At 42.5% G+C, this 24,712-nt stretch overlaps 2 protein-coding genes and 3 non-coding genes across 9 annotated transcripts; all 5 read right to left on the reverse strand.

Moving 5' to 3' along the window:
- Positions 1 to 1,499: 1,499 nt before the first annotated feature.
- Positions 1,500 to 5,461, reverse strand: rpl3 (ribosomal protein L3). The gene is made up of 8 exons (XM_024405938.2): positions 5,364 to 5,461; positions 4,506 to 4,698; positions 3,891 to 4,059; positions 3,388 to 3,523; positions 2,932 to 3,118; positions 2,385 to 2,743; positions 1,979 to 2,098; positions 1,500 to 1,631 (listed from the first exon to the last, which is right to left on the reverse strand). Exons 1-8 carry the CDS (start codon positions 5,364 to 5,366, stop codon positions 1,587 to 1,589), a joined length of 1,212 nt encoding a protein of 403 aa, XP_024261706.1. The 5' UTR covers positions 5,367 to 5,461; the 3' UTR covers positions 1,500 to 1,586.
- Positions 1,717 to 1,847, reverse strand: LOC112237358. The gene has a single exon (XR_002951400.1). It is a non-coding gene; the product is annotated as a small nucleolar RNA SNORA54 (small nucleolar RNA).
- Positions 2,828 to 2,909, reverse strand: LOC112237360. Its single transcript, XR_002951402.1, has one exon. It is a non-coding gene; the product is annotated as a small nucleolar RNA U83B (small nucleolar RNA).
- On the reverse strand, positions 3,229 to 3,322 carry LOC112237359. Its single transcript, XR_002951401.1, has one exon. It is a non-coding gene; the product is annotated as a small nucleolar RNA U83B (small nucleolar RNA).
- Positions 5,462 to 9,739: 4,278 nt separating the features above from the next.
- On the reverse strand, positions 9,740 to 24,705 carry slc25a39 (solute carrier family 25 member 39). 5 transcript variants are annotated; one of them, XM_024405945.2, is made up of 13 exons: positions 24,529 to 24,705; positions 23,659 to 23,729; positions 19,543 to 19,648; positions 15,325 to 15,384; positions 14,674 to 14,724; positions 13,486 to 13,595; positions 13,240 to 13,307; positions 12,973 to 13,097; positions 12,604 to 12,777; positions 12,305 to 12,414; positions 11,369 to 11,450; positions 11,169 to 11,249; positions 9,740 to 11,053 (listed from the first exon to the last, which is right to left on the reverse strand). In XM_024405945.2, exons 3-13 carry the CDS (start codon positions 19,637 to 19,639, stop codon positions 10,935 to 10,937), a joined length of 1,077 nt encoding a protein of 358 aa, XP_024261713.2. In that variant the 5' UTR covers positions 19,640 to 19,648; positions 23,659 to 23,729; positions 24,529 to 24,705; the 3' UTR covers positions 9,740 to 10,934. The 5 variants fall into 5 exon arrangements, with proteins under 5 accessions (XP_024261713.2, XP_024261712.2, XP_024261714.2 ...); XM_024405944.2 differs by having other exon boundaries at positions 23,659 to 23,734; XM_024405946.2 differs by lacking the exon at positions 23,659 to 23,729.
- Between the last annotated feature and the right edge of the window lie 7 nt (positions 24,706 to 24,712).

Genomic DNA, 24,712 nt, shown 5'->3' on the forward strand with positions numbered 1-24,712 from the left:
TTCAAATTGGTGGCAAGATGTGAAACATTATTGCTCATGAGGTATAATCGCCAACGGGTAGTATAGTATGCACAGCCAAAATGGTCTGTATAAAATACTGAACATTTGCCTTAATTTTAAACGGCATTATTTAACTTCTTGGGCAAGGTGACCAAACTCATAGAAACGTGAGTTCCGAGGCATTCATCGAAAGAAAGTCTAATAAGAGGTAGATATCTGTGCATCTATTCAGTTTGAGTCCTTAGACAATATCACAGCAGTTTAGGTGGTACAAACAGTATCTACACAACTGTCACAAAAAAAATAAGCTAGTTGAATTTCCCTGAAAGCTGCTGGGCTGTCTACTGTCCTACTTATCAGGACACTCAACTTAATTTGATCAAGCCACGTGTAGCAAATAAGCATTCCATTCTTTGTTGAACTTCACCCATTGACCGATACAAGAACTCAACTTGCTGGGCCCAGTTAACTTCTTGGATATAGGGCAAGCGCCTCTTTTAATTTATGGATAAAAAAACATGCCCGTTTTAAGCGCAATATTTGGTCACGAAAAGATGCGACTATGCATATAATTGGCAGCTTTGGAAAGAAAACTAAGGTTTCCAAAACTGCAAAGATATGAGTGCCACAGAACTCATGCGACAGGCGAAACCAAGATGAAACTTCAACCAGGAAATGGGCAGAATTTTTTAAGCTGTTTTCCAGTCTCCTTATATGGCTGTGAATGCACCGGGAATGAGCCTGCCCTTTCTATCGTTTCTCCAAGGTGTCTGCAGCATTGTGACGTATTTGTAGGCATATCATTGGAAGATTGGCCATAAGAGACTCCATTTACCAGGGGTCCGCCCGGTGTCCTTTGTCTAAATTGGTGTGTAATCTACAAGCTGCACGCAGTCATCCAGTGATTGAGGCTTTCAAACGATATATCATGAAGAGATGTGAAAAACAACTTGAGGATTGATTCTAAACAACGTTTACCATGTTTCAGTCGATATTATGGAGTTAATTTGGAAAAAAGTTTGGTGTTTTGAAGACTGAATTTTTGTTTTTTTGGTAGCCAAACGTGACGCACCAAACGGAGCAATTTCTCCTAAACAAATAATCTTTCAGGAAAAACTGAGCATTTGCTATCTAACTGAGAGTCTACTCATTGAAAACATCTGAAGTTCTTCAAAGGAAATTTTATTTGATTGATTTTCTGGTTGTGAAAATGTTCCCTGAAGATGCTAAATGCTACGCTGCTGTTACACAAATGCTTGTTTTGCTATGGTTGAGAAGCATATTTTGAAAATCTAAGATGACAGTGTTGTTAACAAAAGGCTAAGCTTGAGAGCTAGCATATTAATTTCATTTCATTTGCGATTTTCATGAATAGTTAACGTTGCGTTATGGTAATGAGCTTGAGGCTGTATTCACGATCCCGGATCCGGGATGGCTCGACGCAAGAAGTTAAGCCTCAAATGAAAGTTTGAGATTACGCATATCATAAGAAACGAGAATAGAGTTTACTTGTTTTATTATTAAACAACTCCGGCGTGCAGCATGAGGACTCATACCAGACAGAGCTAGAGGAGAGGACACGACATTTAGGCAGTCTCTTCCTTGGCAATGCGGTCCTTCTTGAGTGGTCCCTGTAGACAAAAAGGACAAGTGGTCAGTGACAATGCATATACAGAGTTTAATTAGCAGCCTCTACACCATCTGTGGCTCCAGGGGTGATGTTCCCAGAGAGTGAACAGGGAACAGCAAAAAAATGATGCCGCTCCCCTGCCTCACTGAAGTTTGATCTAGCACCTGAATGGAACCCAAATTCATACCAAGAGTGAACCAGGTTACGATAAGTGCACTATGGGCATAGGGGACTGAGCTGCAATGCCGGTTGTATGTGAACTAGAGTGGGTCCACTACATTGATCCAGGGGACTTGTGAAACAGAGTGAAGACAAGAGACCAGTAAATGTCATGGAAACTGAACGCACCATGAACGCCTTCTTTTCCTCCACTGTCTGGAAGCGGCCGTGGCCAAACTTGGAGGTGGTGTCGATGAACTTCAGGTCGATCTTCTCCGTGGCACGACGGCTCGACTGCACCAACAGAGACTGAACAGAAGAATATATATATATTTTTTTAAAGATCAGTGATGCATTCCTGTAACGGGCCATACAGGACAACAATATTGAGCGAAATGTCCATCTGGTATGAAACAAATGCCCTACCATCAGTACACGTCAGAACTCTACATGCAACAGGGACAGCACTCGTTCAGTCAGCCCAGGGAGGAAACTACCTATATTTAATATGTACCTGTTCAGTTTATCCAAATTAATGCCAACTGACAATGCATTGGAATAAGCATGCATAAGATGGAATTGTCTCTTTCCTCACCTTACGCAGGGTTAGCACCCTCTTCTTAACTCCAATTGTGCAGCCCTTCAGCATGACAAAGTCATTGGTCACCTCTCCGTAGTGGACGAAGCCACCCAAAGGGGTGATGCTTTTGTTGGACAGATCGTACTCAGTGGCGGCGTTGTTCTTCACCAGCTTGCCGTCCTTGGTGTGGTAGCCCTGGCCGATCTTGTATATTTTCTTGTTGATCTCTGTGCGGTGGTGGTAGCCCTTCTGACCAGCGCGGGCCACGGAGAAGGCCACACGGGAGGGATGCCAGGCACCGATACAGGCCACCTTACGCAGACCACGATGGGTCTTACGGGGGAGCTTCTTTGTGTGCCAACGGCTGGTGACACCTAAAGGGGAAATGTCAATGTTTAGTACCTGAGGACTTGGCATGAATAACTGAAGTTTGGTTAACTACATGTTCATTGGTGGGTTGTAGTCTCAGGAAGGCAGCAGGAATGCATCCTCATGCGTGTCAGACGCCATGCCTGACGCAGTGTTCCGGTCTCAAACACAAAAACCTTCTTAAGACACATACCTTTGTATCCGTGACCCTTTGTGACACCGATGACATCGATCATCTCATCCTGGGTAAAGACATTGGTGATGGGGATAGACTGCTCCAGCTTCTCACGGGCCCAGTCCACCTTGTCAGATATGGAGCCTCCATTGAGCTGCACCTCCATCAGGTGGGACTTCTTCTGCCTCAGGGGCAGAAGCCTCATCTGGAGGGGGGGAAAGAGGCAGGTGAGCCTGCTAGTCCTGGGACAAGGACCAGTATAGCTAGTACAAACACTATTTAACCCAAAATTTGGTTAAAATGTGACACAGGGGACATTGTCTCAGAAGGAAGGCAGCATGGAATGTATCCTCATGCGTGTCAGACGTCATGCCTGACGCAGTGTTCCGTGGTCTCATCACAGACAAAGGGAGGTCCGATTCATTTAAACTATGTGGCATTGCAGGGAGCGTATTCTATCCTGCTCAGACTCACCTGCGTGTGGGCGATGATGCGGACGACCTGGCAGTACTTCTTCATGGAGGCGAAGTCCTTCTCCAGCTGCTTCTTGCCCTCATCATCCTGCCACTTCTTGCAGTACTTTGTGAAGGCCTTCTTCTTGGACTTGTACCTGAGAGCATGCAGCGTGACCGGAGGGTAGGGGAGAAGAGGCACAAAGGTTGGCACAGGTCCTTCATAACCCAGGGGGCCAGCGGAAGAACACTGCACTCAGCTGCTCACCCAGCCTTCACAGGGGCGAAGGGGGCAGTTACAGCTTCAGAAGGGTTTTCAGCTCATGGCGCGGTTTCTAAGAAGCACTTTCCACCGGCCAGAGGAGCCCGGAGCTCATCAGGCCACGAGGCACCCGAGCGGAGCTGCCACCAGGGGGGGCACCGGATGTTAAGACTAGCTCACTAAACCACATGTTTTATACATCGAACAAAATGCGTCAAAATGTTTGTGAAAATATCTATTATTTCTCGTGTATAATGACTCACCAGTTCCTGTAGAAACGACGCTTGCACTCATCACTGATGTGCTCAGCGAAGATGGTCTTGAAGGAACGCAGGCCACGGGGTGTCTCGACATAGCCCACAACACCCACCACAACCATGGGAGGAGTCTCCACAATGGTCACAGCCTCAACCACTTCCTTCTTGTTCACCTCTAGGAAAATAGTAGTCAGGTATAAAGGGTTGTAATACAGGAGTTCACAGTAGACTTAAATTGCATAATTTCAATGCTCATCGACTGCGCTCAGTGCTCGACATTCATCAAGGGTTAGACCCAATATGTCCGCCCGTCGAGGGGATCATCATAGGCAGAAAAAAAAAACGACAAACTACTGTAATACAAGACCGAAACTAATATTTTTTCTATTTTACCTTTATTTAACTAGGCAAGTCAGTTAAGAACAAATTCTTATTTAACTGCCTGTTCAGGGGCAGTACGACAGATTTGTACCTTGTCAGCTCGGGGGTTTGAACTTGCAACCTTCCAGTTACTAGTCCAACGCTCTAACCACTAGGCTACCCTGCCGCCCAAGACTCGTAAAACCCACAGCAATATTCACCCAGTCAATTAAACAAAACAGCATGGAGCCAAATACTCACTTGAGCCAGGTCTGTCGACTTCACGCACGATGTGAGTCATGCCAGCCTTGTAGCCAAGGAAGGCAGTCAAGTGGACTGGCTTGCTGGGGTCATCCTTGGGGAAACTCTTCACTTTACCACGGTGACGTCTGCTCCTCTTACGGGGCAGGAAGCCCAAGGATCCATGGCGAGGAGCCGAAAATTTACGGTGGGACTGTGAAGACAACGCAATTCAGCACATTGTCCATGAGGCATACAAAACTATATGAACGCACTTGAGTCAGTATGTCAGAACTCGACATTGAACAGGAACAGCACGAGGCCAACCATTCTGTCCGCCCGTCGAGGGAATCGTCACCCATATTCAAAGATTTGTACCTATAAGTAGTTTAATCAATAACCGGAGTAGCAACCTCACTAAATAAATCCCAACTGACGATGTAAACAGCGTCTTGGGAAAAAACATGTGGAACGCTGAGGTTCGGAGGACCTCGAATAGCTACTGTTGGGCAGGCTAATGGGTGTCAGGCCTCATAAGGTAAAAACCAGTTAACGGTAGAAACAACTAGCACGTTGTCAGTTTTAAACAAGTGTGATTGTGAGCTAACGTTACAAAATGTCAAATGTATTTGAGTAACGAAGCATGCTAGGCCTCAGTGTATCAGCCATTTTAAAATACCAGTATGCCAACGATTACTGCATACATTCATTCTGTAATAATCTAAGACAATGTTATTATGGTAAGGTCTAACATCATACAACTGTATTAATTACATATAGACACATCTTAGCTATTGATTTAGAGGGGGAACATATAAGGATTGCGAAGATACAAAACGGATTGAAACCGCAAGTCTCAAATAAGAAAGACGAACTCACCATTTCGTCTCAGAGCCGATTGAAAAAGAGGCCTATGAAAGGGGGATATTTGGTACTTATACAAGGACGTGACCCGTCACGTGATTAACGTAATCAACCAGCATCATGGTTCCGCCTTCCTGCTGTACAAACGCTTGCTTCAAAAACGAAGCTATCCTCAGTTATTAGGTCTGAGTAGTCAAGTATGTCTAATACTAGTCTGACATTGTTAAAAATAAGTATGTTCCTCATGAAGCAAGATCTGTGTTTCATCAATGATTGTATCCAGGACTTCTTTAATTATTTTTGCAAGTAGTAAGGCTAATATCTTACAGTCATTATTAAGAAGACAAATCGGATGCCAGTTATCGATGAGCAGCACTTATTTTTTAGGCTTAGGTATCAGTGTTATTAACCCCTGACTCATTGTAGGAGGGAGAACATTGTTTTTAATACTCTCTAAAAAAAAGACTTCAAATAGGAAGGGAGCTACTTGTTCAGAAAATAATTTGTAAAATTCTGATGTAATTCCATCAACACCTGGTGATTTATTGTTCTTTAGATGTTTGATAGACTCTATGATCTTTTCAACTTTGATGGGTTCATCACACTGTTTAGATTCTATATCACTGATAGAGTGAACATTAAAAAACATCTGTGGATTCCTGACAATACGTAGAGCTATACAATTTTCTGTAAAAATTGCTACAGTATTTAAGCGATTCATTTTTGGTCATCTGTAATAACACCTTCAATGTTTAACTTATGGATAGTGTTATTTTTAGAGGGAAATTTCTCAAGTCTAAAGAAATAGGATGAATTCTGTTCTCCCTCCTCAATCCATTTTTTCCTAGATCTAATAAAGGCTCCTTCTGCTTTTAATTTATATATTTTATCCAGTTTATTTTGTAACTCAATTGGTTTCATCTTCTCCTCTCCCAAGAGGTCGGCTGGGGACCTCTGAGAAAGGGAAGTTATCTTAATGATCACCTTTTCCTCCTCAGCTCTTCTGGTCTTAGAAAATATGGTAGTAATCTTGCTAAGGTATTTGGACACCTCAAATTTAAAGAGCTCCCAGTTCTTGCAATAAGATTTTTCTTCACACGCCCTTTCCCAAAAGTGTGAGAGCAGATCTTTAACCTCAAATTTAACTATATCTTTATTTAATAATGAGCTATTTAGCTTCCAGTAGGATGCTCTACCAAGGTTAGTATCAGGGGTAAATATTTTGATATCAATGTAAATAGCCCTATGGTCTGTGAGGGGAGTAGTACAAATATTTGTAGTAACACACTCACTATCAATACATTTGGATATAAGACAAAAATCGATTCTGGATTGTCTGGAACCTGTTTTGTTACTCCAAGTGAATGATCTTTTGGCCGGAAACCTCTCTCTCCATATATCAAATCAAATTTTATTTATCACATACACATGGTTAGGAGATGTTAATGCGAGTGTAGCGAAATGCTTGTGCTTCTAGTTCCGACAATGCAGTAATAACCAACAAGTAATCTAACTAACAATTCCATAACTACTGTCTTATACACACAAGTGTAAGGGGATAAAGAATATGTACATAAAGATATATGAATGAGTGATGGTACAGAGCGGCATAGGCAAGATACAGTAGATGGTATCGAGTACGGTATATACATATGAGATGAGTATGTAAACAAAGTGGCATAGTTAAAGTGGCTAGTGATACATGTATTACATAAAGATGCAGAAGTAGATGATATAGAGTACAGTATATACGTATACATATGAGATGAATAATGTAGGGTATGTAAACATTATATTAGGTAGCATTGTTTAAAGTGGCTAGTGATATATTTGACATCATTTCCCATCAATTCGCATTATTAAAGTGGCTGGAGTTGAGTCAGTGTGTTGGCAGCAGCCACTCAATGTTAGTGGTGGCTGTTAAACATCCTGATGGCCTTGAGATAGAAGCTGTTTTTCAGTCTCTCGGTCCCAGCTTTGATGCACCTGTACTGACCTCGCCTTCTGGATGATAGCGGGGTGAACAGGCAGTGGCTCGGGTGGTTGTTGTCCTTGATGATCTTTATGGCCTTCCTGTAACATCGGGTGGTGTAGGTGTCCTGGAGGGCAGGTAGTTTGCCATATCAGTAAGATCAAACTTTTCCATAAAAATAATTAAACCCAAATTCTGATTGGTTGGCCTACCTGGGGGCCATCTATCAGTTGAATTATCTATTGTAATGTTAAAGTCCCCTCCTATCAATAATAACGAATTGGGAAATTTAGATATACTTCATTGGTTATGTTTCTCTATAGATTCAAGCAAATCATTCTCATGTTTGGTGTTGTACCTGTAGAAGTTTACAGTAATGAGTGTAATGTCATTGTAACTGATCACAAGACAAATAAAGTGACCAAAGGGGTCACATTCCGAGTGTAGAATATTACCGCCAAAGGTATTTTTCATTGTAGTGACACCGGCGGAGCGTTCAGATCCATGGGAGAGCCAAATATCGTTGCCTCACTGTGACCTCCAGAAGTTGGTATCAGCCGAAATTGAGTGAGACTCTTGAAAAAAGCAAAAATCTGTTTGAAATTGTTTAGCAAATAAAAATAAGGCCTTGCACTTCACATTGTTTCATAACCCCCTAGCATTAAGAGAAACTATAGACAAAGACAAAACAACAAAGATTATATAAAAGTATAAACTGTAGTAGGATGAGTCAAAGACGTAGGAGCAGTGAACGTAAACGATAAGGAACCGAGATCTGCACCATTTAAGTCAATTTAAAGTGAAAATAGCTTATTCCATAACCTTTGAGCTAGACGTTATCTGGCTTTGAAATTCAACTCAAATGAAAATTATGTTCAAGACCAAACCAAGGGTTCTTGTAGTAAGAGAGACTAAAAACCCTCTGGTGTAAATCAGGAACTATTCTGAGAAATAAAACAAATAATAATTTAAATAAAAGGGTACCTACTATGTTAAGTGCATATGAAAACTGATCATAAAATAATTGAATAAAAAAATGTTTCACCGTTCCTAAGACCTTTTTTGGAAATAAGTATTAAATACTAAATAGAGCAATAGCCGTGTAAAGTCAGAGCAGACCTGTATGCCCTTTAAAACAGTATCTTAGTTACGGTATACATAAAAAAATAAATACAGCTTTCAATCTTCTTCGTAAGTTTGTAAACAAAATATGTCTTCTGGTCATACAAGAACAAACTAATAAATTGAAATACCTGAGTATTCCTGAAAAACAGTCACCTGACGCTTGTTAGGTAAACAACATAAGGAAAATGAGAATACCATGGCTGAAACCATCAACCTGTTCCTTCTGGTGAGATTTTAGGGAAGAATATGGATTTCTGAACCGTTGATGAAGCCTCGTCCTCCGACGAAGTAAGCAGCCTTCCCCTCATTTCATGCTATCTTGATCGTTGGCCACAACTTGTTCCTTCTTTCTATGCCCTCCGGGCTGAGATGATGGGCGAAACGCAGACCATGGCTCTGAAGGAAGGCGTTCTTCCTAGTAGCTTTCCAGACAGCATCCCTGTAGAATCTGGCAGTGAAGAGGATGATGATACCCCTAGGTCTTGAATCGTTTTGCTGTTGCTTCTTGCCGAGGCGATGCACAACGTCAATGGTATCACCAACTTTGTTCTTCTCTGCAGGCAAAACTTCTTGGCAGATACGGATAGCCTCTCCTCTCACATCTTCATTCTCCACCTCTGGCAAGCTGTAGAGTCTCAGGTTCCATCTTCTTGTGTATTATTCCAGATCAGTGAGACGTCTATGGTAGACATTGTTATTCCTTTCCACACTTTTTTCAACTTTTGCCACTCTCGTTTTCACATCCTTGATATCACCACATGCAAACTCCAGTCTTTTTCAAGCTTTCGATAACCATGGTGTTCGCGCCTACCATTTTCTCAATGGCGTCACACCTGGAGTTGATGAGAGGGTAGCCACGATGTCAGAGTTCATGTTGGGTTTTTTGGAGGGTGGAGGTTTGCACGGAGTAACCGGTAAAGAGGGGAAATTGTCATCTTCAACAGCATTCGAAAGCATGATATTATCAATAGGCCAAGAGTAGTTATGGCAGTTGTCTATAAGCACGTTTCTCTCTTGTTGATTAGCAATAGTACTGCTAACTTCTTCACGACTTTGCATGGACATGCAGAAAAAAATTATCCAATTACTATTCCAGTCACAGGAAAGGTCTTATATCTTGAACAAATAAAAATAGTAATGACTAAACTTTTCACAATCTTCCTGAAGATAGATACGGAGCTCGGTAAAAAAAAAGTGTCTGTTCAAGCCGCCATCTTGGCACCTCTCCCCGCTTGCTTCAAAACTAGAATTCTATTGTCACAGAAATGCATCAGGTAATAGATAAGGCAAAAGCTCGTGTGATTGGTGCAACACCTTTTTAATTTTACAACTGTCCATCTCAACTTGTTCTCAACTAGCCTGGTTAAATAAAGGTGAAATAAAAAATGTCTTTGAATCCAATTAGGCATTCTGTTATATGATCTATATCCCTCTGACTGAATAAAAACAACAGTAAAACCAGTCACAGCATATAAAACAGTCTATACATCCATGTAAGGTACACAAGAAATAATAAACACACAAATTGAAGATCAAGGCAACAACTCAGTTCAGTAGCCTAGTTAGTAGAACTCCAGATCTTTCTGAAATGCTAAAAAATAATCTAACGAAAGTTCTTCAAAAAAACTATATTGACTCAGCCCAGTTCTGAAACGGATCAACAGAAAACCTGCATACATTCAATCATGTAAAAAAAAAAAAAAAAAAAAAAGTATGTCAACCCCTTTTAGACAGCATAGTCAAATTTGTCAGCTGTTTTGTCTGAAGTATTTAATTGAATAACATGTACCAAATTAACTGATAAAACCCAGTTCTCATCCTAGGGGAATGAGCCATGGTAACCCACCTACATAAGTATTGTATTTATTCCCATCACAAAAATGGACATCGAATAGTAGGCTACCATTGGTCAGATGACAAATCAATATGAGAGAATGCTACATTTAGAAAATCCACTGATCCCAGCTCAGCCATGCATTTGGTCTGGGCTAGTAGTTGAAGGGAAGGTCTTGATTGAATGGATTACTTTGCATGCAGTTTTTTTTAGGGTTGTTGTTAGAAGTGTTCTCCCAGGTATGAACAGCAGGGGGCTGTACTAGCAAAGATGAACACTTGGTGTGCAAGGAAAGCATGCTAAAGCCTGAGGTCACAGGGCCATTCCCCCACAGTTCTGAATTTAACTAATGGACACATTCATGGATACACGTATGACAGTGTTCACAGTTGTAGGAGTAGCCTCCCTGTGGGCCAATAGAACGGGCTAGAAAACAGACAAAAAAAAGCCCATTCCTCATGTCTTTGCCTTTGTCTGAATTGAGAGACAGAGACTCCTCCGGGGTGATTTGAAGCTCAGGTTTCTAGGTGCAAAGTCTTAACCAGGAGCAGTCTTGCACAGCGTGCATGTGAGCGTGCATTGGCAGCTGCGAACAGTCTCTTCCCATTCTGACAGAAGAAGGTAGCCAACCCTGCTTCTCCACACACACAGCCCCTCAGCAGGCCTGTTGCTCCCGGTCAAGGTTCATCTTCTGGAAGAAGATCTTCCCAAACTCATAGGTGCTGATCATGACAGCACAGGCTGGGGCAACTTTGATCACCCTGGGTAGGAAACCTGAGGGGGATAAAGAGACACAATTTACCTGATTTAGTCCTCCATTCAGACTGCTTACTATACCAGCGCTTCAGGCATTGCAAATATATACTTATTATATATCCTTTGGACTTACCTGCAAAGAGCCCCCTGTATCCCGATTCAGCCCAAATTCCCCTCATGATATGCCATGTGGATGTGTGATTCTTCACAGGGACTAGGAGGAAGGGGAGAAAGACAGAGATTTAGTAGGCAATCCTACATTCTATCAGAGGATAAAATACGATTTCAGACGTGAATGGCCATATGGGTACATAAGACCCTGTAATTACACACCTCCCAGTGTCTCCATCTCTCCCAGTTGGATCTGTCTTCGTGTCTTCACCACGTCAAAAGGTAGGGTCACGATGGCAGCCACCTGGGACAGAAGACAATAGACACACTCTCTATAAGCAATACCCAGTGAAATTAACAGCAATACCCAGTGAAATCAACATAACTTACCCCCTGATCTATTTGATCAGCAGTACGTTATGTAACTAGACAGGTGAAACACTAAAAACAGATTTTAACCAGGGGGTCCACCTGTTATCAATTATCAACAGTTTAATGGTTGTCACAATTTATTTATTTTTTTATTTCACCTTTATTTAACCAGAAATAGGGGAGGTAAAGGCAAAAAAAGGCCATGGTGGCAAAGTAAATACAATATAGCAAGTAAAACACTGGAATGGTCGATTTGCAGTGGTGACAACAATGACACAGCAATTCTCAATTTGTTTCTGGTGTCAACCCTTCTGGTGTCAACTCAACCCTTATAACTCATGAGAGGACTACAGAACTGCCATGATTTGTCAGGGAACTTCCTGTTTTATTACAGATCTAGGCTAAGTAAGTGTGTCTACTTCTCTCACATGTGAGAGAATCTCTCTAAACAAACATAGGCCTGTTTTCAGCAGGGAGAGGCATTTGGTTTTATTTATCATGGCCTCTTTCTGTCATAAATACAAATAACATCTGTGTTACAACTGCCTTTCCTTTCCTGGTGAGAGAAAGCACACTGAACTCTTATCCATATTTGTTAATGATCTACCTATAATAAAACACACCTCTGTCTCACAGTAAACTGAAAATTTAAAAAAGTGTGACTATTTAACTATATACACCTTGCAATGTACAAACCATCCATAATCTTCTTCATGAAATCTAATAGAAGACATCTACTTTACATACATTGTAAATTCCCAGTAGAGGTATTAATGAGATACTCACAGCTCCAGAGATGGCCCCTGCTGTGAAGCTGATGGAGAAGGTGGCCTGAGACACATTGTACTGATCACACAGCTGGGCCTTCACCAGCTCATAGTTGAACCAGTACAGGGCTGCACACACAGAAAAACAGTCAGGTTGAAAAGTCACTGAGAAACATTATCACACCGAAGTATTTATTATTCACCCACACAGGCGGTCTTCATTATGTAACCCCCAACTACTATCAACCAGTCCAACTAAGCCCTAGCAGTGACAGATAAATGGCTAGTGACATAACGTCCATGGAGGTGAAGTCTCACCTGAGAAGGGGACGTCTCGTAGGACGGTGGATCCCCAACCCCTCCACAGGGACAGCCAGCCATCCTGGGCAACACTAGAGCGGATACACACCCTCAGCTCGCTGTAGGTCAGCTTCCGGGACTGCATCTTGGTACGCACCAGCTCTAATGGGCTGATCACACTCACTGCTCCCACTGGAGAACACACAGACATGGGGGAGTCAACGGAAGAGGGGCAGCAACAAACACATTACAGAAGGGAACAATGTAATAATGGCATTATTATATATCTACATTCTTAGTGTGGTGTGTGACAACTGAACTGTATCATAATCAAGACTTAATCAACTTCAAGACATTGTGAACCCCCGTCTCATGTAGTCCACTTACGTCTAGCGAGACCCCCAGCCACCAGGGGGATGTAGTTGCCTTGGAACCCCATGCCGTAGCGCAGTAAGTCTCTGAGCTGGTCATAGCAGGTGAAGTAGATGACCGTGGCAGGCACCGCCATCACCCTGTACACAAACAGCAAGAGTCTGTCAATCTCAAAGCTCTGCAAGTTATAGTTCTGAGTTCTCTTTTATATAATCAAGGACTGATCGCTCGTTACCGTTCTTTATTACAAATACATGTACTTGAAATACCCCAGTGACTCACAGTGTGGGAGGCAGCCCGCTCCACAGAGACCTGACCCCCTCGTTGCGCGTGATCTTCACAAAAGCATCCTGAGAAAAACAAACACCACACTGTGTTTGTCCTTGGGAACTGTGGAGTTCCAAAAAAATACAAACATTTGGGACTTCAAAAGACAGGTCGTTCCCCATCCAGTGTTTTAATGATGTCAAACCAGGTGATGTTGTGCTGTGTTGGTGGGAGTGAATAAGAGGGTTCTGAGTCTCTTACCAGGGTGCCACTGAAGTGGGTTGGTGTTTTGTACCAACTGGTGCAGCTGGCCCCATACTGACACACATAGATGTGATCCATCAGGCCATTACAATACAGGAAGCACTTCCCTGAGAGACAAAACACAAGAACAGGGTCACCAAAACAACCATACTGGTTAATACGTTACTGTATGAGACACGATGCTCTACTTATATCTATACTATAGATAGGTAAATGTGAACCTACTGGGAGTAATGCTGAACGTTGGCGTCTCTGTAGGGCACGCATTCATGTTTGATACATCTATAGCTTCTAGTTCTATGTCAAATGAATGGATATTCAATAGTTCTAGAAAATAATGACATTGGTACAAAAATAAATACTTCAACAGTTTGTTTTTCAGTCGATAGGTGTCCATGACAGAGGTTAGATAAGCTATTAATAACAGAGGTTATGGCAATGACCGGTCAGACCGACACTGGGGACGATAACACCAAGGCTGCTCTAGCCAAGGCCTGCTCTGGACTACTAGTGTTTGCCTTATTTTAGGTATTGGCAAATGGTCAATCCAAGGCAAAGTATTTGAGGAGAAATCTATAAACAAACAAACAAGCTCCTCTAGTAATAGAAAATTACATAGTAAAATGAGTGTTATACAGTATAACCTATGAACTACTTGTTTGTTTCTTTGAGATTCCTAAACACAGGTACCGCAAGGCACAATTTGATATCTGGTAGCTATGAATCATGTTGAATTCTTTCAAGTACCAGAAAGCACTCATTGTTACCACATCATTTCGTTGTGAAGTTCAATATGCTAATTCTAACTAGCTGGTTACACTATCTGGGCTAATTTTCCTTAGTTTTCTTTATAAAATGTTCAGAGTAAGTTATGGTGTAGCTGAATGGAGAGATAGAGAGAGAGCGCCAAGGCTGTAGCCCGTATAATCATTCAGCTGAGAGTATGAGGATGCACTGAGGAAGAGTATGACGTTACATATATAGACATAGAGGGTACATATAATTGCCAAACATTTCAAAATCAATTTGCTCAGACTATGGCTAAAGCGCATTTGTTTTGTTTTCCCAGGAAACCCAGTTTGTTAGTAGGTCATATTGGCAGAGCAGTGCCAGATAGGCACATGTCGTCAGTCAGACTGGGCAAAGTCTGGGCATGCAGTGAGCGGCGCCGGCGGGTTTACTCACATTTGGAGGGGCGGATTACACCACTCCATGAAGCAGAGTCAGCAGCTAAAGCTATGAAACAAAGCAAAGAGAGAGAGATAGAAACACAGAGATGGAGAGACAATGAAAGAGCACAAGACACACAAAATAAGCATTTGAGCAGAGAAAAGCTAAAGCATGTCTCACATTCCACTAAATGTAGCCTGACATGGCTGCCGAAGGTCAACATTGCAGACATAAGGACTTCTAAACCCCCTTTACCTCAACCCCTCTTCTATTATTTAGGCTTAGGGAGCAGATGGGCAAGAGGCTGAATGTAGTCTCTCACAGGGAAAGTGATGACAGTGCAGTTGAGTTTTTTTAAACATTTTTTTATTTTATTTAACTAGGCAAGTCAGTTAAGAACAAATTCTTATTTACAATGACGGCCTAGGAACAGTGCCTTGTTCAGGGGCAGAACAACAGATTTGTACCACGTCAGCTCGGGGATTCGATCTAGCAACCTTTCAGTTACTGGCCCAATGCGCTAACCACTAGGCTACCTGACGCCCCAGTTTTCAGGGGTGAGGAGTGGGGACATAAACATCTAATACTTAGACTATCCTCGCAATGGTAAGAAGCAATAAGCAGACTCATCGTATAAGCAGTGAATGTTATCTGTTAGTGTTCTACCTTGATAGAATGGTGTTTGCTGGGCCTGCAGCCTTATCTTCACCACATCCAGTGGTGTGACTGTGAAAGAGAGACAGATTCAATTATACTGATCTATTAACACCCATCATGGGTCTCGTCAATGAGGAACATGTGCATACATGAGGGGGGTGTTCCTACACACAAGGCTTGGACACTTGTTCCACAGGCTTTGGAGTCTGGTCAGACTAGCCAGACCTCAACATGTACAACCAGACTGGAGTGGACCTCAGATGGACACAGACGGACACACAAAGTGAACCAGTGACAGCCTCTGATGCAGTTGTGGCAGACTCCTGTGTTGTCGTGGAGGTTTCGGTCACCCATGATGGAATATTTCATCCTAGTTCTACAGTTGCCATGGCACCTAGTGGCAGGCTAGGCAGAGAGCTCATGTAAATTATGTACATATTTAATAACATTTAATTGTTTTTATACAAATACTTTTTTACAAACATTTTATTTTTCAACAGCTAAAAGAGTGCAGATCAAGTCTTGATATCATGAATCGTAATCCTGCCCGTAACCCGATGAAAATCAGCGTGGTCAACAAGCTAGCTAATTCTGTAGAGATAGTATCTAATATAGCTTTGTTACAATTGATTTTAGTACGGTATATCGATTCACTCTCCTTAAATATTTGTCATCTGATTTATATGTTTTGGTCTCTGAATTGTTTAATCTCACTTTTCGCCACCAGCTCCTGATATCAGGGCATAAAATCTATAATACGTCTCCTGAATTTGCCTGGTGCACATGCGCACTAGGTCCGAGCTCATTTTCCCTGGCTAAACTAGCTGGCTACTGAACTATGCTAATTTTTGTCCTCATTGCCAAACTTCAGAAATACTGCACCCTCAACTTCAAAACTCCTTTGCTACAATAGTTATCATTTGCTGGAAAGAAACGTACAGTTTTTTAAATTTATTTTTAACAGTCATGACTGGTTTGTGAAATCTGTCATAAGACGGTGGAGAAGGATATCATTGCTACTTAAAACAGACCCAACATCAATTTTCAGATTCACTGGTCTTGGAACTGTGACATTGGCATAGGGTTAGCTGGACGTTTCTGATTGGTCTTGGAACTGTGACATCAGGCAGCCTCTCCTCGCTAGGTTCGATGGGATATGTAGTGATTTTGCCAACACAGCCAGATATCTACACAGCCTTGTACCTTTACCCTTTTTTTACACTGACTATCGTTGATTAAATCGGACTTCTCTGGTATTATTTAGAGTTAACACTGTTCAAAATTGTCAGAAAAATCATTTTTATAATTATAACCCTCCTATTTCTAGATATCCTTATTGTTATCATTACTATTATTATGATCATCATTATAATAATAAGTAATGACATAATTAGTAGGCTTAGAATAGCAGCCTTGTATAACCACCAGCTGTAGGCCTAAGACCACATGCTGTGTACGGTAACTTTCTTAGGCCTATAATTCAATAATTATATAGGCTACTGCATCAATCAATCATTAATTTGTTCGTGCCATCACACAGCATACGAGACATTCATGAAGGCCAGCATCCTGGAGTCACCTCATCACTGTTGACATTGAGACTGGTGTTTTACAGGCACTATTTAATGAAGCGGCCAGTTGAGGACTTGTGAGGCTTCTGTTCCTCAAACTAGACACTCTAGTGTACTTGTCCTCTTGCTCAGTTGTGCACCGGGGCCTTCTACTCCTCTTTCTAGTCTGGTTAGAGACCGTTTGTTCTGTTCTGTGAACGGAGTGGAACACAGCATTGTATGAGATCTTCAGTTTCTTGGCAATTTCTCACATGAAATATCAGTCTATTCTTGTTCTGAGAAATGAAGGCTGAGTTTCAGAAGAAAGGTCCTGGTTTCTGGACATTTTGAGCCTGTAATCGAACCCACAAATGCTGATGCTCCAGATACTAAACTAGTCTAAAGGCCAGTTTTATTGCTTCTTTAAATCAGAACAACAGTTTTCATAATTGCAAAAGGGTTTTCTAATGATCAATAAGCCTTTTAAAATGATAAACTTGGATTAGCTAACAACGTGCCATTAGAACACAAGAGTGATGGTTGCTGATAATGGGCCTCTGTACACCTATGTAGATATTTCATAAAACAAATCTGCCATTTCCAGCTACAATAGTCATTAAAAACATTTATGTCTACACTGTATTTCTGATCAATTTGATGTTATTTTAAAATGGACAAAATGAAGTGCTTTTCTTTCAAAAACAAGAACATTTCTAAGTGACCCCAAACTTTTGAACGGTAGGGTCCTTTCACTGTCAACTGCGTTTATTTTCAGCAAACCTAACATGTGTAAATATTTGTATGAACACGAATCAACAACTGAGACACAAATTGAATAAGTTCCACAGACATGTGACTAACAGGAATTAGTTGGGGGGGGGGGTCAAAATCAAAAGTAACAGCCACTCTTCCTCCAAGGCACCTGCAAGTTCCGGACATTTCTGGGGGGGAGTGGCCCTAGCCCTCACCCTCCGATCCAACAGGTCCCAGACGTGCTCAATGGGATTGAGATCTGGGCTCTTCGCTGACCATAGCAGAACACTGACATTCCTGTCTTGCAGGAAATCACACACAGAACGAGCAGTATGGCTGGTGGCATTGTCATGCTGGAGGATCATGTCAGGATGAGCCTGCAGGAAGGGTACCACATGAGGGAGGAGGATGTCTTCCCCAAAACGCACAGCGTTGAGATTGCCTGCAATGACAACAAGCTCAGTCCGATAATGCTGTGGCACACCGCCCCAGACCATGACGGATCCTCCAACTTGATCCCGTTCAAGAGTACAGGCCTCAGTGTAACGCTCATTCCTTCGACAATAAACACAAATCCGACCATCACTCCGGGTGAGACAAAACCGCGACTCGTCAGTGAAGAGCACTTTTTGCCAGTCCTGTCTGGTCCAGCGACGGTGGGTTTGTGCCCATAGGCGACGTTGTTGACGGTGAGGTCTGGTGAGGACCTGCCTTACAACAGGCCTACAAGCCCTCAGTCCAGCCAGTCTGACCACTGATGGAGGGATTGTGCATTCCTGGTGTAACTAGGACAGTTGCTGTTGCCATCCCCTACCTGTCCCACAGGTGTGATGTTCGGATGTACCGATCCTGTGCAGGCGTTGTTTAACGTGATTTGCCACCGCGAGGACAATCAGCTGTCCGTCCTGTCTCCCTGTAGAGCTGTCTTAGGCGTCTCACAGTACAGACATTGCAATTTATTGCCCTGGCCACATCTGCAGTCCTCATGCCTCCTTGCAGCATGCCTAAGGCACGTTCACGCAGATGAGCAGGGACCCTGGGCATCTTTCTTTTTGTGTTTTTCAGAGTCCGTAGAAAGGCCTCTTTAGTGTCCTAAGTTTTCATAACTGTGACCTTAATTGCCTACTGTCTGTAAGCTGTTAGTGTCTTAACGACCGTTCCACAGGTGCATGTTCATTAATTGTTTATGGTTAATTTAACAAGCATGGGAAATAGAGTTTAAACCTTTTAGAATGAAGATCTGTGAAGTTTGGGATTTTTACAAATTATCTTTGAAAGACAGGGTCCTGAAAAAGGGATGTTTTTGTTGCTGAGATACACATTTAAACTCAGTTTTTCACAATTCCTGACATTTAATCCTAGTAAAATTCCCTGTCTTAGGTCAGTTAGGATCACCACTTTATTTTAAGAATGTTTGATAATTATATAGACCTGATCATCTGTTGAAGAAATTGACCAACACTGACTAGTTCAAGTATACCCAGTTTGTCATTTATTGATTTTAACAGATCGGTTTTGTCCTTTACCAGACCCGGTGGTGAAAATATTAAATTGTCTGTGTCTGTAGAAGAGTCACATTTTCATTTTGAAGTAGGTTCCCCTGTCTTACTCTCTGCCATGTTTGGGTGTTGCTTGTTTTCAACATATTTGTTGATACATTTCTCTAGTCTTAAGATTTGTTCTGTGTTGTTATCCAGATTGAAGGTTATTACCCACCAGATTGTGTAGTGCTAATATTTAGTCTAACTCACCGATTTTGAATATTACCTTTTTATCTTGAGGTGGTCTACATAGCTGTGTTCAGTCCACCATCTTGGTGTTTGTAATCTGTGCTTTTACTGGTTCCCCTAGGTAGGTTTATTTATTTATTGGCAGAGAGAGGACATGTTTGTTGTTGTGCCCCTCTATTGGACATTGATCTTACCGAATACTGATGTGAGCAGCGCCCCAGTGCCAGAGGCCAGCATCTGCTGCACTGGAGTGATCCCAGCTGAGGGGGTAACAACAGGCCGCTCCCCCATCCTGACCACCTGAGACAGACAGAAAACATCAACTTTAACCACACTACTCAAATTTCATTGTCATAGTGTTACTTTAATTTTGTCTTCTAATGAGAGGCTAGTTAGTGCTTGACAGATTCCATTATATGTTAAATAAACAAGGCTGTTGGGGAGTGCCTCTGATTTGAGCTATACTCTGTCAAACTGTGCCTGATTACTGAGACAAAATACAGAATGTCCTCAGGGCAAGACGGCCAGCCTGGTCACTTCCTGGACAACAGCATGACTATTGTAAAGCTAGAGCTTAGCCTAACTCTAGGCCCGTGCATATTATCCAAACGTGTGTCGTAGGGGTTCTTGAATAGCCAACAGCCACTACTAGTCCAAATGACAAACAGCTTGTTATTAAGGAGTCTATTTCTAAGTGATAGTGACTAGACGTACAGTAGCCTCGTTCATGTGGGATAGGAGGGGTTATAATAGAGCGCTTGACACACTAAGATAAGGTATCTGTTGTGTGCACGTCTCCACTCTCCTAGCTACTACACCCAGTTTTTAAACCTCACACACTCCCACAACACCTCACTGATACAATAGCACATCTGGTAACATAAAGACTACTATCCACAGAAGATTGACTAAGCCCACATTCAATACAGACAGCGGGGGGAATTAGAACCTGACGAATTGAAAATGGGTGATAACAAATGGCAAATTGAAATGGGTGATAAATCGGTTTACTAATATAAATTAATAATTGGCAGATTATGAATGAGTGTAGAAAGCAACAAGAGAGAACATCGACCTGTCTCTTTACAGTACCACTAACATAGATCTGTAAAGGGCTAATCGTTTCTAGAGTAGATGTATAAACATTTCTAGCCCAGTTCTTGATCAGAGGGAGCCATCTCAAGCATATGATCGAATGTGTTGCTGAATGTGTTTGTGCACTGGGCACTCATAAAGCCATGCCGAATGTCTCGTACTGCAGGCTTGCTGGCAGACGAATTTCCTCCCCCTGCTGCAGCTGACCGACTTAAAAAAAAAAAAATCCCCTTTTTTCTCCCCAATTTCGTGGTATCCAATTGTTGTAGTAGCTACTATCTTGTCTCATCGCTACAACTCCCGTACGGGCTCGGGAGAGACGAAGGTTGAAAGTCAAGGTTGAAAGTCATGCGTCCTCCGATACACAACCCAACCAGCCGTACTGCTTCTTAACACAGCGCGCATCCAACCCAGAAGCCAGCCGCACCAATGTGTCGGAGGGTACACCGTGCACCTGGCAACCTTGGTTAGCGCTCACTGCGCCCGGCCCGCCACAGGAGTGCTGGTGCGCAATGAGACAAGGACATCCCTACCAACCAAGCCCTCCCTAACCCGGACGACGCTAGGCCAATTGTGCGTCGCCCCACGGACCTCCCGGTCGCGGCCGGTTACGACAGAGCCTGGGCGCGAACCCAGGGACTCTGATGGCACAGCTGGCGCTGCAGTACAGCGCCCTTAACCACTGCGCCATCCGGGAGGCCAACATCCAATCACATTAACTGTTACTCTCTCACAGGAATTCCATCAAAGGTCCAGATGTAGCCAAAATGTAGCTGCTGCTCATGTTGGTATCTGTACTTATGGTGCAAAAGCCATGACAAGGAGACATAGTGGAGTGGTAACGCACGGCGTGCAAGCAGTTGCTTCAGATGCCACTTGGGTACACTGTAGCATCCACCGAGAGGCTCTTGCTGCCAAGGGAATTTTTATTTGACCTTTATTTAACTAGACAAGTCAGTTAAGAACAAATTCTTATTTTCAATGACGGCCTAGGAACAGTGGGTTAACTGCCTTGTTCAGGGGCAGAACGACAGATTTTTACCTTGTCAGCTTGGGGATTCGATCTTGCAACCTTTCGGTTACTAGTCCAATGCACTAGGCTACCAAGCTGTCAGGAATGCCTGAAAGACATTTTGGACACTACAGTGAAAATGGTTAACTTTGTTAAAGCAAGGCCCCTGAACTCTCATGTATTTTCTGCACTATGCAATGATATGGGCAGAGACCATGTAACGCTTTTACAACATACAGATGTGCGCTGGTTATCAAGGGGCAAAGTATTGACCTAAATTGAGAGATAAGATTAAAGTTCTTTACTGACCATCATTTTCACTTATCTGACCACTTGCATGATGATGAGTTTCTCACACGACTGGCCTATCTGGGTCATGGTTTTTCTCGCCTGAATGATCTGAATCTAGGATTACAGGCACTCTCTGCAACTATATTCAATGTGTGGGACAAAATTGAAGCTATGATTAAGAAGTTGGAGCTCTTCTCTGTCTGCATTAACAAGTACAACACACAGGTCTTTCCATCATTGTATGATTTGTTGTGTGCAAATTAACTCAAACTTACAGACAATGTCAAATGTGATATAGCTAAGCACCTAAGTGAGTTGGGTGCGCAATTATGCAGGTACTTTCCCAAAACAGATGACACAAACAACTGGATTCGTTATCCCTTTCATGCCCTGCCTCCAGTCCACTTACCAATATCTGAACAAGAGAGACTCATCGAAATTGAAGATTTCTGGATTGGGCTGTGCTCAGAGTATCCTGCCTTGGCAAATCACGCTGTTAAGACACTTTGCAACCACGTACCTATGTGAGAGTGGATTCTCGGCCCTCACCAGCATGAAAACTACACCAGCATGAAAACTAAATACAGGCACAGACTCTGCGTGGAAAATGATTTAAGACAGACTCTCTCCAACACAACCCAACATTGCAGAGTTATGTGCATCCTTTCAAGCACAACTTTCTCATTAACCAGTGATGAGTTAGTCACAATTTTCAATTAACAAATAAGGTTTTATATGTAAGATGGTTAAATAAAGAGATAAATTATATTGTTATTTGTGCCCTGGTCCTGTAAGAGCTCTTTGTCACTTCCCACAAGCCGGGTTGTGACAAAAACTCACACTTATTCTTATGTTTAATAAATGTATCGTATAGTGTGTATGTGTGTGTGTGGCAGGCTTACAATGATGGCAAAAAACAACATTTGAGAGTGCACTGACACTGGTGCTAGAGGGGGTACAGCTGGAGGTTGAATGTTTGAAGGGGTACGGGACTATAAAAAGTTTGGGAACCACTGTGCTAGTTCAATCTCTCACTCACAGAGAAATGGCTAATTTAGTCTTTACATTTCCACCCTGTTAGGATTATGCACATAACAGATTGGAAAACGCACCTCAAAAAATGTAAGTGCTTGAGTATGAACAACATGTTTTTCTGAAAGTCAAACATGTCCTTTTTCTGATAGAAAAAAAAGAGATACTTTATTTCCCCAAAAGTTATTAGGTCCAAAAGGCACCACAGCTAAAGTTATATTCTGGTGCAGGACAACAAAATGTAGCTAGCTAAGTAACTGTAATATTGCACTGTACTGCATATCATGTTTGCACTACACCCACATCTAATTACAAATATACTTTGTGACATCTCCACCCAGTCAGCAAATCTGACCTTGTAGCCTTGTTGGCGTGGTGATGTAACGATGATGAACTAACACGGACATGTTGTCGTGCTCAAAAAAACAACATTTTTAAAACATGTTGTCGTGCTCCATTCTCAATTATAAAACGCTCACAAAAAATGTGTTGTGGAACCTACCTAGGTAGCTAACTAACGTTAACTAGACATGAGCGATCATGCATGTACAGTAGAGTAGCTAATCTAATGGCAAAAACAGGAACACATGCCAGCCCTCCCCAATTCAAGATGCTTGATAGCTAAGGCTAGCTAGCTGGCTAACAGACACTAGCTAGCTGACTAAATATCGCAAAACAGAAGATAAAACATGCCAAAGCTTGATACTAACCTCCAGTTTATAGCGTAGCTATAACGGGTATCTATCTGCGTTGTGAATTTGATGGGATTTCATGGCATGTTGCCTGTTTCCCTAAGTGTTGAATGGACATGCTGTCCACAACCGTGAGCTGCTGTTAGCTAACTTGACAAAGCTATCGAGCTAGGAACAAGTAAACCAACCCGATTCGTCTGCCGTGACAAGACACGCCTTCCATTAGTCTGACCACGGTTCTTGCTTGGTTATTCTTCTTCTTCCCTTGCAAAAGGAAATTGAACTATATTTTAAGACAATTAAATACTCTGCCAACAAAAAAACTGTTAGAATTATAAATGTGCGTCCTCCCATCCCCGACTTGCCCCGACATGCCTGCCTTTCGTATCTCTAGTCCACTGTTCCTGCCATATCTGCACCATCACTGTCCATATCAGGCGTGTTGCCTCTGCTTTGCTCATTGAAACTACAACATCCCCACTACCAAGTGCTTGCTTAGCCAGTACATCAACTGCCTCGTTCCTCTCCACCCCCACATGGGCTGGGACCCAAGTAAATCTTATCTGTATACCCATCTGTCTAATCTTGCCATGGGTTTGTAGACCCTCATTATACATGGCCTTGTCTGCTACGTGACCTAAAGGACTAGAGACTCATCAACACTGCACATGAATCAGAGCAAATAACTACTCTGTCTGGCTTGACTTTCTCCACCCACTGCAAGGCCAACAGTATGGCTATCAACTCTGCCTTATATACAGCCAGATAATCTGTAATATGTTTCTTGACTGCCACCCCACATTCCTGCACCGCAAAGGCTGACCCAGTACGTCCTGAACCATCTGTGTAAACGGCCATATAATCCTGATACACAGTATCCAGACATCTCTTAAACAAATCAGATGGATCAACACCCTCCCTATCTTTCTGTAGTCTCGTCAGCACTTCTAGATCAACTACTGAAGGCCGGAGTAGCCATTGTGGATTTACAGGAATAGCTACCCTCAGACTGAACTCCCTTCATACAGTCCCATCTCCTTCGCCTGGCTATTACCCACCTAAAGCTTGTGTTCTGTCTTCGCTCATGTTCCCAGCATGCCTGTAAAATCCCTTTGCAGGATGCGACACCCCATGTCCCTGTAGGTTGACCCAATAATTCATTGCCAACTGCTGTCTCCTAATCTACAATGTCATATCCCCCATCTACACCTGTAGCACAGCCACTGATGAGGTCCCAAACGC

The sequence above is a fragment of the Oncorhynchus tshawytscha genome, linkage group LG09 (assembly GCF_018296145.1).
Source record: "Oncorhynchus tshawytscha isolate Ot180627B linkage group LG09, Otsh_v2.0, whole genome shotgun sequence".
In the NCBI taxonomy this organism is placed as follows: domain Eukaryota; kingdom Metazoa; phylum Chordata; class Actinopteri; order Salmoniformes; family Salmonidae; genus Oncorhynchus; species Oncorhynchus tshawytscha.